The sequence below is a fragment of the Saccoglossus kowalevskii genome, chromosome 18 (genome assembly GCF_978046115.1).
Source record: "Saccoglossus kowalevskii chromosome 18, keSacKowa6.1, whole genome shotgun sequence".
NCBI lineage: Eukaryota > Metazoa > Hemichordata > Enteropneusta > Harrimaniidae > Saccoglossus > Saccoglossus kowalevskii.
The window spans coordinates 18,948,343-18,963,676 of record NC_140658.1 but is presented as its reverse complement, the minus strand read 5'-3'; the positions used below and the strand labels follow the sequence as shown (position 1 = coordinate 18,963,676).

Below are 15,334 nucleotides of genomic sequence, written 5' to 3'. Positions count from 1 at the left end.
GATGAGGGTCTGCTGAGGGCGCACTATCAAAGAATGGCCAATAGAAATGCGCCTACCTCACTCGTACACTTTGTACTTTAATAACACGAATAGTGATTGGAAACTGAGCCTGCAGTGTTCCCGCCATCATTTGGGGTCCGCCATTGTCGTAGTATTTCAAAAAAATTGGCAATAATGTCTGACAGCGAAAAGAACGAAACAGAGCCAAAAACTGAGGTGAGAAAATCAAACGGGAAGTTATTTAAGCGGAAGTGAGTTTGCGTTCACATTTTCAGACGTTCGTGTTATTTACAGAAAATAATCGACTAGTAGTACCAGGCCGAGGTGTATAGCTATGTTATATTTTGATCTGCTTTGTTGACAACTTTTATATTGCTCTGATTGACTAATCGAGTGTGGCACAAAATACGTACAATGAGATAAGTCACATTATTGTGAGGTGTGTTCTACTCTGGACTGATTTTTACATAAAACTTAAATCTGTATCAGGTTTTCTACTCGAAAAACTGATGGGTCATCACTTAGTCTGTCGTGATTATCTTTCATGTTCTATGTCGCAGTGTGTCACGAAGGGCTTTGCGCATACTACGGTACGTACATGGTCCCCACCAACGGACTGTAGTTACAGTTAGGACTATCCGCATACTAATTCGCATACTAATTAACTTAATGTACAGTTATATTTGATAATAGAAATCTGATTTACATGATGGCCGAAAAGAACTATCCATTCCAGTTGGAGTGTGTTTTCATTTTATTGCCCTTGCTTAAAACACATGTTTCTTGTGTGTAAACACTTCAATAGTATTCCTGTTTGATCAGTAATGTAGTAAATAAACAGCTGATTATGAAGTAAATAAACAGCTGATTATAAAAATGTGTTCCTGGTGATTTATTGATGAACTTAAGTCATTGTGTTTAGTCATTTGGTCAACAGGTATTTGCAACAGGAGTTTAGGGTTATATATTTAGGGTTATATAACCCCAGTATACTATAGAAAATAAATGTAGGGTATGCAACTTCTGTACAGTGGATCACTCTACACCCAGCGAATATGGCAGGTTTTCGAATAAAAACGCACAATACATCGCCAAACTAGCTATTCACTCAATTTATTAGTCTTATTTATCCAATTATGTAAGAGTGTATTGTGCGATTTCCTTGTACAGCTGGGAACTGAAGTGTCCGAACCCTATCAGTACTGCTCATGTATACGATATCTTACTCAAAATAGAACTGATTCAATCATATGACATAGTATAGCATGTGAAACAGATCAAATAAGGACAATGTGTAAATGATGAAATTTGTTTAGCCACACCTGCAATTAGTTGTAGCTTCCAGTGAATTTTGTAAATTCCAAGGAAGTTTATTGCCGGAACAAGTCTCTTGTGAAATAATTTCAATGCCACAACATTTATATTACCTCTGTCGCTATGTTGGCCTTTGCTGTTATCCTGATAGTGTGTGTATTTATGTATGTATGTATGTATGTATGTATGTATGTATATATGTCTGTTCCACTAATATCTGAAGAACCATTTGTTCAAATTTCAATGAAACCTAGTACATGGATGTTCTGGGATAATGCTTATTAGTTTTGAGTTGAAATTTGTCCATATTAATTACTTAATTTGCATAATAATCAAACTTTGCTTTTCCACCGATGTCTTTAGTACTAATAATCGCATTACCTGTTGCATAGATGCCCTCGAGTAATCCACAGAAGTGATTGGTTCAGGGTTGAAAACAACCAATATTGATTACCTAATTTGCATAAATTTGTATTAATTCTTTAATTTTTAATAATTTTAAATACTGCAAATATTTAAGGCTTTAGTGGAATGAGGTACAGTGAGTGAAATACTGCATAGATTCTAGGCAGTAGTTTAGTGGAGTGACGTCTTTGTTGTCATATTAAAGATATTTTCCTTTATTTAGCCTACAACCGAAGAAAAAGAAGAGCCAGAAAAAGAAATAGAAAAAAAAAGTGTAAAATCAAGTCCAAAGAAAGTGGCAAAATCACCGTTGAAAAGAAAAAAAGAAAATGGGAAAGATGAAGCTGAGGAGGAAAGTCCAAGAAAAATGGCCAAATCACCAATGAAGAAAAAGGAAGAAACGAAAGAAAGTGAAAAAGAGGAAGAGGGGAAGGATGAAGATGATGACAGCCAGGAAGAAGTGATGGAAGCCCGACGTAGGTTATTTATAGACTTACAGCCATATTGTCCCCACTGGTTGGCCCAATACTAGTATATGTACACTAAAGTATGATGTGGTTTTAAAATAACTTTTGGGAGACAAATTTATAGCAATCAAGTTACTCTAACAGATCAACTAATTCACTGAAGTTTTCTCAAATGTACAAATTAACAGCTGTCAAATAGACAGGACTCAAATCTGCCGAAAAATTAACGCAACTTGTAATTTATGCTCAAGATGGACATTCGGAAAACAAGATAGCTTTGTTTTCCATCAAAAGTTATGATAAAATTTCATCTTTAGAATTATTTAAAATTATGCAACTGTGAACTTTTGCCAAGCTTTGAACTTTTTATGCATGTTTTTATTTTTCAAACTTTTTTTTCCCCATCTGTAGTTGGCTTACTGGATAAACCGGTTGAAATGAAGGGTACTCGAGAACGAAAGAAAGTTGAACGGTTATCCATGCCTGAAGCTAAACCACAACCAGAAGATAAAAATGAAATCCCTGCAGGAAGAGGAACTAAATTAGGAGAAATAGAACGAGGTAATTGTTATTATTATACATCTGTCACCGTAACAGCATAAGTTACAGTGTGCCGTAATTTTGCGATATTTTTATCCTACCATATTAGGAAATGTGAATTCCAAATATGGAATGATTACGCATGTTAGTGTTCTCTAATTATAAAAACAAACATAGCTGCCACCAGGGTTTGACTGGACTCCACACAAAGAAGTTCGCTGATTCTGTTCCAAACTTTCTGGATTACGGCATTCCCATGATGTATCCTTGGAAGGAAAAGATGTATAATAATAAGGTTATTATGAGGATAACTCAAAGTATGCACTCAGACAATACGCCATCGCATCGACCTCCGCTGCAAGTTGGTCGATACTTCCGCTGTACTGTCTTTGTGCATACTTTAAGGTATCCTCGTAATAACCTCATATTATTTGGTTTGTGATCACACGTGTGTAACCAATAATGTAGTTGTTTAAAAGGAATGGTGCCATCTTTGAGATGGACAAATTATCTTGTATATTTGTTCATTTTAAGCACTTCAGTATCTAAAAAAAATTATGGACACTATTACTATTATTCAGTCATTCTTTGAATGGTAATGTTTATGTAAATGCTATTACATGTATCAACATTGCTATTTTTTATTTATTTATTTATTTAACACTTTATTCAAAGAAAGTAGGCCAATATACAATAAAGTAATTTTCATTGGGCCCTCTGTAGGGACAAAAAACACAATAGTACTCTATATGTACAGCGATTGCTTTTGAGTGTTTATTGAAGTTGTTTTGCTACAATAAAGGTTGTTGAAACGATTTAAAACCATCTAATGGAAAGTTTTTATGTTCACAGTTGAGTTCCAATTGAAGAAAGTCAATTCAGATGGTTTGAAGCCTCTCCATCGATTACTTTTTAATAAACAAGGTTCTGTGAGTATCTGTTTTTCGATATAACACCTGAAATGACCTGTTCTATGATTGATTTTTACTGAATGACAATTCATGGTCTACTAGACTTGAACTTGAGATTGCAAAGACGATAATAGATAAAATTGTCTTGGCATCGTAGGAATAATATACAGTACTCATTGCGCCAAACCTCTCGCTTTCATCCCTTTTTTTTGACTGCTTATCATTTAATTTCCGCACACTCACTGCTTTCTGACCCAATTTTTTTGCTGACTGGCTTTTAAAACATTCATACGTTTTATAGTAGTAATAAATTCAGATTTTAATGAAGATTTAAGATACAACACGTATTGTTACTCTGGAGAAAATAAAAAGCCTCCAAATCACTTGACACATTTTACCATTTGCTTCACAAGTTGATCTGTGAGCTGAACTTATGATTTTACGTTCATGTGTGTGTAGTTCAAGCAGCTATAATAACTGGTCAATCAATCAATATATATTGAGTATTTGTGCTTTGTGTGTGTCTTTCTAGTGAATTTGACAAAATTTATTCCAAACGCCCCTAAAATTGATTTGACACTTTATTTGTGAACGCAACTTTAAAACTATGACCCTTACTCAGTTTGCATAAGAATGCTGTAGTTCAAAACAGCTCTCAGGTCAACTTTGCTTGTGTCTGGATATGGAAAACAATATGTTTTATTTTACTGGCAAAGTATGACTCCAGAGAAGTGTCAAAGATATTTTAGTCACTTGGACAAAGTCATTCCTATGGCATTACTGTGGATGGTGCAGCGTCTGGATACTGCATATAAAAGCAGTCCCAATATACAAACCTTTATGGTTACCAGTCTCACATATTATTAAATAAAATTCATCACAATTGCATTACAATTAAATTTGAAGATATTTAATAATATTCAAAGTTTTTATAGTGTTGTACAGTAAGCTGGCATGCACATGGCATGCCCCCCCCCCACAAGTATCACCAATACATGCATGTAATGTACAAGATAATAAATTTGATAATTCATTATAATACTTATTATGTGTATGCCATTAACATTGGTTGGGAATGCGTACACAGGATGTTTTCATATTTTTTTTTTGCAAGAATTATTAAAACACATTTTAGAACCTGTATTCTCAGTACTTTCATAGTGTACAAAGAAGTCCTTAATAAATTTATTTATTTATGCGACTGACTTAGGTTGAGTGATGCATGCTGGGAAAAAAGGGCGACAAACTTTTAGAATTACCCATCATTATAAATCCGCACCAAGCTCTGGGCCAAGTGGGGGGTGCTGCTTTGTGTTGGTTGTAGTTGAGACAAATTGGAAATGCCTAAATGCTCTGATGCAAGCCAACAAATCTTTACTGCAGACAATCAAAGTCGGCGTTAGACGTTAGCCAACAAACGTTATGAGGGCTTTTATACAGCAAGCAAAATTACAATACCCAGGTCAGCTTCTGACCAAATTAGAAGAGAGTAAACTGAAAGAGGCAGTAAATAGCAAATGCAGAAAAATTAAATTGTAATGTAATTTGTATTGTAATACATGTATAATTGGATAAATGGTAGTAATAATTTGTATGTTGGTTTTTTTGCTGAATGCATGCTTGTATGTGAAAAATAAACTAGTTAAACTATATTTATTGCTGTCCATTAATTACTTTTTATAATCATTCAACACAACACAATATTTACGAATAATTACTTAAAAGTGAATATTCAACCCGGTCACCGGTTAAAAAAAAGATCTGCGGAACATGATAAATTCCTAAATATTTGCAATTTTAATCGAAATTTTATAAATTCTTGACCAAACCTCTAGTAAAAAAAATATATTTAAATACAACACGCAGAACATGGAGCAAAGTAATTACAAACATTCTCGACCCAACCCTAGTAAAAAAAAAATGTATTTAAATATGACCCGTGGAATATGAGTACGCTAAATATTTGCAATTCGATCTGAATCCAAAATGCTTCATCTTCGCGTGTCAGCAACAGATGTAAATACATACGATGGGCATTTATTGCAAATGCCGAGTTTGATGAATTTCGGCATATGACTGTTTGAAACTGGAAGCGGCAGGAGGAGGTCCAGGGCTTGTATAAAACTAAGAAACTTCTTCAGTCTTCAGTATTTGCCGGTGACAGAGAGGGTAATCCTGTTTCTTTTAAAAATGACATTGCTCCCTTGACTTTAACAGGATACATGGTCACATTTAGAGTTTTCACACTTAGTAAATATTATCGTTCCTATCGGCTTCTGTAAATGGGCATCCATGTTTTCTTTCATTATGTTTTCTGGTTGGTTTAGTTCTGTGTGAGGTCATGAATTCGTTTGTAGTCGCCATATACACGTTGGTTATCACTGTCACTTGGCTCGAAGCTTGGTATTACTGTGTGGGTACCGTTTATATTCGACCATAATAATTGGACAATATTTTCATTGCATTGTTGAAAAGCTGAAATAAACATATTCATCTATTAAAAAATACTAGAATTTGTCATTGTCAAATTTGTAGTCAGATCGTGTATAAACTGTTATAATAACATAAATAAAACGACGAAAATATAATCACCTGTATCTCTTTCTGTCTTTGCTCTTCCTATCCGTGAGCATTTCTCTGTTTATACGTAAACTGGTTCTCACTTTGCAAAATGCTGGTAAAATTACCCCGGATAACTTCTTGGAAAATAATGACCACCCCCTTGCAGTCATGTTGTACGTGCTGTAGCCAGGGCAGTAGGCTGTTAAAATCAGGCAGTCTTGTATAGTTAAAAAATATTTGTGATAAAATTTACATTGAAGTCGCTACCGCCGTCGAACTCCAACAACGATTGGCTCGTCGCGTTATTTGATGATGTTTGTCAAGTCTGTTATGTGGGCAATGATGCCACACATGGGTGGAACAACTCTGCTCGGCTTATCACTTTTAGTGGTCCACTTCTTGAGTAGGATTAGTGATCACGACATGAATCATCTTTTATTATTTCCGGTTATGCTGAACTTTTCAATATCATGTAACCGGCTGGGGTTATCAGATAATCTGGGAAAGGAAAGTCGTGGTCGGCAAAATTTGGTTTGTCATCTGAGGGGAAAACGTGTTTCACTTGGTGGTTCCTACTAACGACTGAATTCAAAATATGGAATGATTTATTATGCTCGTAGCATCCTCTAATAATAAAAACAAACATGGCTGATCCCACAGTTCACTAACTCTGTTCTAAGCATTTTGCATTTCGGCATTCCCATGATGTATTCTTGGGAGTTAAAGATGTACAAGTCAGTAAGCAGTCTCATTGACCTTCGTTGCGTGTCGGTTGATACTCCCTCTGTATTTTCCTTGTGTATGCTTTGCAGTATCATCGTAATAACCTCATATTACTACACATAGTTATTCTGTATGGGCAGTGTGTGATCGACCATAATTTTTCAATTCATTCAATAATTCGTTCTCTAGATTACTGATTCATTCACCTCTGATTGTATTTATTCTTTTAACATCATAAAAAACAAAAATAACATGCATGTACATGAAACAATAGTTAATAGACTGTGAATGCGGGTAAGCTGTCAGATGAGTGAGCTAGTAAGTGTACGGATACTTCCGAGTTTGCGCTGTCAAAAAAAATGTGGAAATTGTTCAGTGGAATTGAACAAGTGGTTGCAAAAGCAAGCAAAAAAAAGCGAAAAGTGAAAGCGAGTGGGAGGGCACAAACAATGCCTCTGAAGTTAAAACAGTGGGTCTAGTTGCATGATTTCTTGGCTATATTTGCTTTACCTGTTAAGTTAATGGTGAAGGGATGTCACTGTTTAGCATTTTTGTAAATCAGTTGTTTGTAATTGCTTTCAGAGGAATTTGTGCAGCTTGTAATTCAGTAATTGAAGTTACTCTGGTTGCTTTACAATCAATTTATAAATCTTACAGTGACACTAAAAACTGGACAAGGACTTATCACTGACAATGACTTGTTTATTAATTATTAAACCAGGATTTTATTGTACCCTTTACTTTTTATCTTACTGGAGGTCCTGTTTTTGACTTTATTGAATTCTGTTTTATTTCAGGCTTTCAAAATCAAAAGGAACATTCGTCAGTTTTCTGGGTTTTCATTTTCCAGTGATTCACCAGGGTATGAGAAGAAAGAAAATCAGCTTGTCAAGTAAGTTGATAGAGGCCATTCCCACCTGTAACAGAGATATCCTATGGCTATTCTTCCACTTGCAACTAAAATATTATTGTACACCACACACTCCAGAACTACTCGCATTAGATTAACATGTACTTTGGAAACTCTAAATCGCGTAAAATTATTGATGCAAAATGTTGCAGCACATTTTCTTTGCTAATTTTACATATCATATGGACAATATTTTCCATTGCCTATACAGCCAGCTGGCAGCCCGTATGCAAATGAGGTTTTAATTAGTTTCTATCTTGAATATAGTTCCGCAAGAGCCAACTCAACAAAAAAGTGAAATTCAGACTGCAATAACTCAATGAATAAAATTTTCAGAACCCCGATACTATTTATGAATCTCCAAGGGATTTTTGAAAAGATCTGTAGAGCAGAAGTGTAGACTTCGTGATTTGAGTATGTGTTCAGACTTATGTATTTAGGTTTGACAATTTTCCTTTAAATTGGTTAAACTTTAGATTGGTTCCAGACACACACTAACATAGTGATTACATTGATTGGTTCCAGACACACACTAACAGGACTGAAGGAATTCTGTGGATGGTTGGATCTAGAGAAAAGTGGAACTAAAGAAGACCTGATACATCGAATTTTAGATTATTTAATGGAACCACAGCCATCAGGAAAACCTCCCCCAAAACCCAAAAGTAAGTGATTTCATTTTTTTTACATGCATTGACACCAGAAAAATTACCAAAAACATATTCCTGTGTACCAAATGATTTAACATTGAGTCATTCATTATATGTCTACTCGTGCATAGCTTAAACATCCCAACAATTCTTCTCATGTGAGTTCATTTTAGCTCTGTACATTAATTTGCGGATACAAAGTATAAACAAATTAGTAAATAATACAGCTTAAAGTTAATTTTAAAAAAAAACCTGGTTACTGAAAGTGTGTGTCTGTACTCAAACCTGAAAGTCAGTATGAAATTTATTTACACTTGGACCAAAACTACCCTGGAAAAAAACTTTTTGCCAAGAAAGTTGTAGCATGAAAAATGATAATTTTTTCTTCTCTAATCTCCAGGAAAAAAAACAAAAAAGCGAAAACGAACAGCAAGTGGGAAGGGGAAACCTAAAAAGGAGAAAAAAGAAAAGAAAACTAAAAAGTCATCAGAGGCAGATGATACCATTAGTGATGACAGTGATGATTCAGATGAAGAGGAGGAGGAAGATGATGCAGATACGATGGAAAGTGAGGAGAAAGAGGATGAAACCGAGGTGAGTTTCCATAGAAACAATGTGTTTTCTTAAGTTGTACTATTTTGATGGTTTGCATCTTCCCAAACAATGCATCTCAATAACATTGATGAGTATCAGGTAGCCATAGCAACCTTGATCAAACCCCTAGTAACAAGTTAAAAGCATGATTTTTATACAATTTTGTAGCTATACTGTGATCTGTAATTTGTCTTGGCTCACAATAGTGATCGTCAAGACCAAAATTCACCAAATCTCTAGTTTTTTTTCTCTGTTGCTCTTATAATTGATACACCGTTTTCTATCAAGGCTGTTCTAATCGTGATTTTATCTGCCCTTTTTAATTTTGTGAAAGGAACCCAAGAAAAAAAAGCGAAAAATGTCAGCAAAGTCACCAAAATCGAAGGAAGTTGTATCTGATGATGATGGCGATGATGATGATAACGTGACGGAGGATTCTGAAGTTAGTATGATGTGTAATACTGTTAACATACATAATCACTGTCTATATTTTTGCTAATAAACAAAATCTGCCATGTAAAATTGGAATAGAATTTGATTTGTTAATAATTGATAATTCTGTAAATATTTCATAAAAACCATACATAAAGTGCAGCTGCAAATATATTCTGATATATTAAACATACATGGCTCAAAATCCATCAAGACAAATTTGAAATCTGACAATGTGTAATCACTATGTTAGTGCGTGTCTGTAATAATGCAAAATTTCATTGAGTTAGCGGTTGCTACCTTAGAAAAAGCAGACAGACAGATTAAACTCAAGACTTTGTGTTTTTGTCATGCACGAATACAGGAGTGAAAAACATGATGCCACCAATCAACTTTATCGTTTGAAAAAGTGACCTCATTTGTCATTGAGAAATCAAAATGCAATTGAACATTGAGGACTGTTGAACAGCTAAATTCCAAGTTATAACCTTGTTGAACTAATCTGTATTTTAACAGGGACCAAAGAAAAAGAACCAGAAAAAAGAAAAGTCTCCTAAAAAGACACAGGGTACGCCAAAGCGGAAAGAAATTGCACAAAAGGTAAAAAAAGAAACTAAGAAAGCTAAGAAAGAGAAGTCTCCAAAACAAGAGAAGAAAAAGGAAACCCCAAAAAAAGCCAAGAAAGCTAAAGGTATATGGTGTTGTTAATTTTAAGGAGGATTACCTCATGTATGACCATAGTGTGTGCATGTTATGATTGTCGCCTTCTTTGACAGCCAAGGTTCATTTCGGTCGCCATCTTACCATTATAACTTTGGCAGAATTCCCAATATAAACCTGTATACACTTTGATCCAACACAACAGTGCATGCTCTGATTCGTTTTCATGGTAAATGAAACACAAAGTCATTTGTTGTGGTGCGTTTCCATGGGAAATCAAATGCAAAGTTGTGTGTTTTTGTCAGCGACTGTAAAATACTTTTAAATTATTTTAGCTGGAATTAATTTTCGCAGAAAGACTTTATGGGTGTTTTGTATGGATTTAATTTTCACTGAATCATCCCTTTAGTGACAAACAAATTTGTTTACAGTGTGATATAAGACAACAGAATTTGAGATTGATGTGAGTTGTTACAGGAGTACTGATTGGTGGATTCAGCTTCTCCGGGCACCCAATCAAAACATTCAATTTAACTGAGTCTCATATATAGGTATTCCAAACACTCTCATGCACATGTTCAAGGTTTTTGTCATGTTCTGATTATTCTTTATCCATGCCTCAGTTTATCTTATCTTTTTCTGTCAATTTAATTTTCAGTTATTTCTGATGATGAAAGTTCTGATGATGAACCATTGGTGAAGAGAGACAAATCACCACCAACAGTAAGGGATTCCTATCATAGTTATAACTGTACATTATTAAAGTAACATAAATATTAGATGAATTGCTTGCTATCCACCCCAATCACTTTTACAAGCAACTATAGAATATAAAATATACAAACTAACAGGAAACCTACAAATAATATCCCAGATACTATGCTGTTGTCATCGCATGAAGCGGTGTGCCTTACTAGATTTTAGCTAAAATAGTGCTTTGCGGCCTCTTTACACTAGTGTTTATTACGAGGAACTAGACTCTTTTTTTTTTTCTTTTTTTTTATTCACATATTTTAGTGAAATATTGTTTAGTGAATGAAATATTGATGTTGTACATAATTCAATCATTGGAACAGCAGAAACTAACACATAATATTGCAGATTATAATAATAATAATAATATAATAATAATTGCAGATTTACGCAATTTTAGGGCCAGTTTATTTCCACCATATTTCTAAGTTTTATTTATTATTATTTAGTTCCAAAATCACTGCTGACAGACAACTTTTGAACAAACTTCTGGTATTCCATTCGCAATATGTCTTCGATCAGTGTAGAGAGGATTTCGCCTGCAGCGTTAATGGATATCAATATTTCAATGTTTAGTATTTTTCTTAGATGAGAATCTACTTTCATACTGACTGAACATTGATGTAAAGAATCGTGATTCATTTCTATTTATGTCTTGTTTTATTTTCTTCCACAGAATGCACAAATAAAAGAAGTAATTAAAAAAATTTTAGACGGTGCTAATCTTGAGGAAATCACGATGACGTCTGTTCGTAAACAAGTATATGCTATGTTTCCTGATTTTGATATATCTGACAGGAAAGATTTTATTAAAACTACGGTGAAACAGGTAATTACTTCTACGTTATTGTAATCTTTATTAGCTTGACATTAATCCTTTAAAAGCATCTAAGTCAACTCTTGTCACCAACAAATCATGAACTTTTTCATAATCATTTTTTTTTATACCTATATTTATACATATAGGTACCTCAGGTAAACCTCTCTCAGATTTGTTCATTTCGTGATGATATCTTCAATTATTTATTTTGTTGAATAATTTTGTCATTTTTGGTAAAAACTGATATTTTCGAATTCTTGTTGAAAAGTCTTGATTGCTTTGATACTATACATATTGCTCATTTTTACCTTCGCTGTCGAGCGGAGCTTATCATATGAGTGATTGTCCGTCGGTGTCGTCCGTTTCAGTGTTTTACGTTTTCGACTTCTTCCTGAAAACTACAAGTCTCAATGCTTTGATACTTGGTGTATATGTACCTTGGGTAGACCTCTCTCAGATTTGTTCATTTTGTGATAATATCTTCAATTCTCTAATTTTGGTGAATATTTTTGGTAAAAAGTGGTATTTTCGACTTCTTGTTAAAAACCAAAAGTCCAATTGCTTTGATATGACATATATAGGTACCTTTCTCAGATTTATTCATTTTGTGATGATATCTTCAATTCTCTAATTTTGGTGAATATTTTTGGTAAAAAGTGGTATTTTTGACTTCTTCTTAAAAAACGCAAGTCGGATTGCTTTAATATTACATAAATAAGTACTGCATGTGGACCTCTCTCAGATTTGTTCATTTTGTGATGATATCTTTAAATCTCTAATTTTGGTAAAAAAAAGGATATTTTCGACTTCTTGTTAAAAACCGCAAGTCTGATTGCTTTGCTATTATATATATGGCTACTACAGGTAGATCTTGCTCAGATTTGTTCATTTGATGATGATGTCTTCAATTTTCTAATTTTAATGAATATTTCTGTCAGTTTTGGTAAAAAGTGATATTTTCCAATTCTTGTTGAAAACAGCAAGTCTGATTGCTTTGATACTATACATATTGTTCATTTTCTAATGATATCTTCAGTTCTTTAATTGAAATGTGCATTGCTAACAGTGGAGCTATCCCAGCTGACAGGCTGCTTGTTTCAAAATTGTGATAAATTTTGACTTAAAAATATTTTCGTTTGGTCCTAAATTATTTTTAAAAATATAGAAAACAGATAAAACGTTGCACAAAAATTTTGCCAGAAAAAAAATATGGCCATCAAAAGGTTAAGATATGAAGCTCAATGGAGTTTGTAGTGATCTTTTTTTCTTGTGTGAAAACCACAATACTAGAAATTCACTGAGAGCAATAGACATGTTTTCTTTCCCCAACTCATGTTTCATTCTCTACTGATCCAAATACCATAGTCAGCTATAATTCATTTGTGAAGCTCTGTCTTCAGTTCAGTCAATAATCCCTACTCCAATAAAAGTATTTACTACTGATAATTACATATTACAGTGGGAGCAAATTAGATCTGTAAGGGTAACTTGTGACTTCCCTGTAAAAGTCTCTGTCAATGTTTCAATAACCCAATCAACTGTAACAACCGTGAATAAGATTCAGACATATAATTCACAACTCCCTATGTGTAGTCTCAACAATCTTACAATATCCCTAATAATCAAAACAAAATTGATACCCGTCTTTCGGTGGACCTTTTCATTTTATTGTGCCAGGGGGAAGTTTGCATAGCATTAGATCATTTTATATCGCAAATAAGTCTCGCTATATTTCAATATTCATGAAGAGTTTAACTCCCTGTACGAATCTTGTTTGCGCACACTGTAAACTATCCAATTAATCTCATTCTCATTTTTAATAATTTGCTTTGGTTTGTTTTCAGATAATATCATAGCTGACACCAAGCACTATTTAACAACTTTGTACAGATTCAATATTTTAACCCGACGATTTTCATTTATTCGTCTTTGATAATAAATAAACATGGATATATGGTAGTGTTAAAGATACCTTTTTTAAATCCCAAAATCGTGTATTTTGATTTCATTATTGAATTCATTTAATTGTAAGTTGTAATTGTTAGTGTAGTTTAAACTTTTTGTCATTAAACTTTTTCTTAATAAATTATGGAGTGTTTTCCTTGTTTTCCCAGTGTTTATCTTGAAGGCATTCTCGGGAGCGAACATCCGAGCATTTTCACCGTTTTTGCATCCACACCTCGTGAAAACAATGATCAAAAACTCTGTTTAGACTAAAACAACATAACTATTGCAAAAATATTTTCACTGAAAGAATGCTTCAGTGAAAATAAAATCCCGCGAACATACCTGTTTTTCTTTATTTTACATTCAACTCATCAAAAATCAGTGAAAATAAATTCCATACAAAACAGCAAAAAAGTCTTTTTAAGCGAAAATTAATTCCAGCTAAAATAAAGTATTTCACAGTAGATTTACCCTTCCATGTGCATTTATTTATATTTAATTTTGTTCAAAGTTGATGAGTTTGTGCTGTTTTTTTTGACTTCACACAGAGCCCATAGAAACACACTGCTCAGTAGAATGTTCTGTGATTTAGCTCTGCCCCTGAGGATTTTCATCTTGTGTAATTAGTCGTACCGGTAATTCTTTTTAGTCCCCACCAGATGTAGGCTGAAGCAGGGACTTTGGTTTAGGTTCTGTCAATCCAATACCGTTGACCAATTTTACAGTTTAGTCAAAGCATATATACAAGAGAGTTTGATGCATTGCAAAATAACGTGTTGACAAACGCGCTGCTCTCTGATTGGTCTGATCAGGCACGATCTTGTGGCAAGGCAAGTCATAATAGATTTCATATGCACGTCAATTTGTTTCACGGTCGGTAGAACTTTGACCAGCCATTAAAGCATTCTGTCAACAACAAAAAAATCAACGCTTGGATGTTATCAATAGTTTCTCAGAAAGGCTTAACCAATTTCAATCAAAGTTACTCATGGTGGGACTGATGCATGTTTTGTTTTGAGATTGATTTAAAATAGTTGACTTATTTTTACCTGACCTGTAATGATAATGAAGTGTTATGTCGTAATGGCTGCAATGTCTTTTGTCCTCGTTGTCTTTAACATGTCTTCTAAGGATAACTGAAGTGATGTTTGTTCAATCTTTCTCAAATTTTTAAATCTTACTAACCAATATATAATCATGGTGCATCTGGTTCGCATCTTTTTGGAAATATTGATGAAAATGTCTCATTGGGTTAAACAGGAGTTTGCAATCAAATGCAACAGATGTTTGTTTCCGAGTGGAAACGTGATGCACTTGAATACTGATAAGCTTATCTTAGCTTGAAGGTTTAAATCAAGTAAAGAAAACAATAAACGTATCAAGAATAAGAAAGTGGATAATGCAATCTTTTCATAAAGGGCACCCTTGCAAACTGACTATCAATGTCATCAAGGCAAAACAAAAACAAGGCCAGTAAGCTGGAAATGACTTGATGTCTATCGTTCACTGTATTGTGCATGACTTGTGAGAAAAAACTTTATTACTTATGATTTTATGGTTTTCCAAGTGAAACTAAGTACTTGGAAATTCTGCTAAGTTTCTGTGTGGGGGGGGGGGGGGTTTAATGCTAGAAGGCAGAAAGTTGA

At 34.0% G+C, this 15,334-nt stretch overlaps 1 protein-coding gene across 2 annotated transcripts; it reads left to right on the top strand.

Annotated features, from left to right (window-relative positions):
• The first annotated feature begins 55 nt into the window (after positions 1–55).
• Positions 56–13,827, top strand: LOC100368610 (protein DEK-like). 2 transcript variants are annotated; one of them, XM_085493340.1, is made up of 12 exons: positions 56–216; positions 1,943–2,195; positions 2,598–2,747; positions 3,579–3,655; positions 7,720–7,814; positions 8,358–8,497; positions 8,883–9,076; positions 9,411–9,518; positions 10,025–10,199; positions 10,827–10,891; positions 11,598–11,750; positions 13,586–13,827. In XM_085493340.1, exons 1-12 carry the CDS (start codon positions 175–177, stop codon positions 13,595–13,597), a joined length of 1,464 nt encoding a protein of 487 aa, XP_085349466.1. In that variant the 5' UTR covers positions 56–174; the 3' UTR covers positions 13,598–13,827. The 2 variants fall into 2 exon arrangements, with proteins under 2 accessions (XP_085349466.1, XP_085349468.1); XM_085493342.1 differs by having other exon boundaries at positions 166–251.
• The last annotated feature ends 1,507 nt before the right edge of the window (positions 13,828–15,334 follow it).

Coding starts and splice junctions, on each gene's coding strand:
- LOC100368610 (XM_085493340.1), top strand. CDS start 175: ATGTCTGACAGCGAAAAGAACGAAACAGAGCCAAAAACTGAG. Junction 7,815..8,357: donor AAAGAAAATCAGCTTGTCAA/GTAAGTTGATAG, acceptor GATTGGTTCCAG/ACACACACTAACAGGACTGA. Junction 9,077..9,410: donor AGAAAGAGGATGAAACCGAG/GTGAGTTTCCAT, acceptor ATTTTGTGAAAG/GAACCCAAGAAAAAAAAGCG.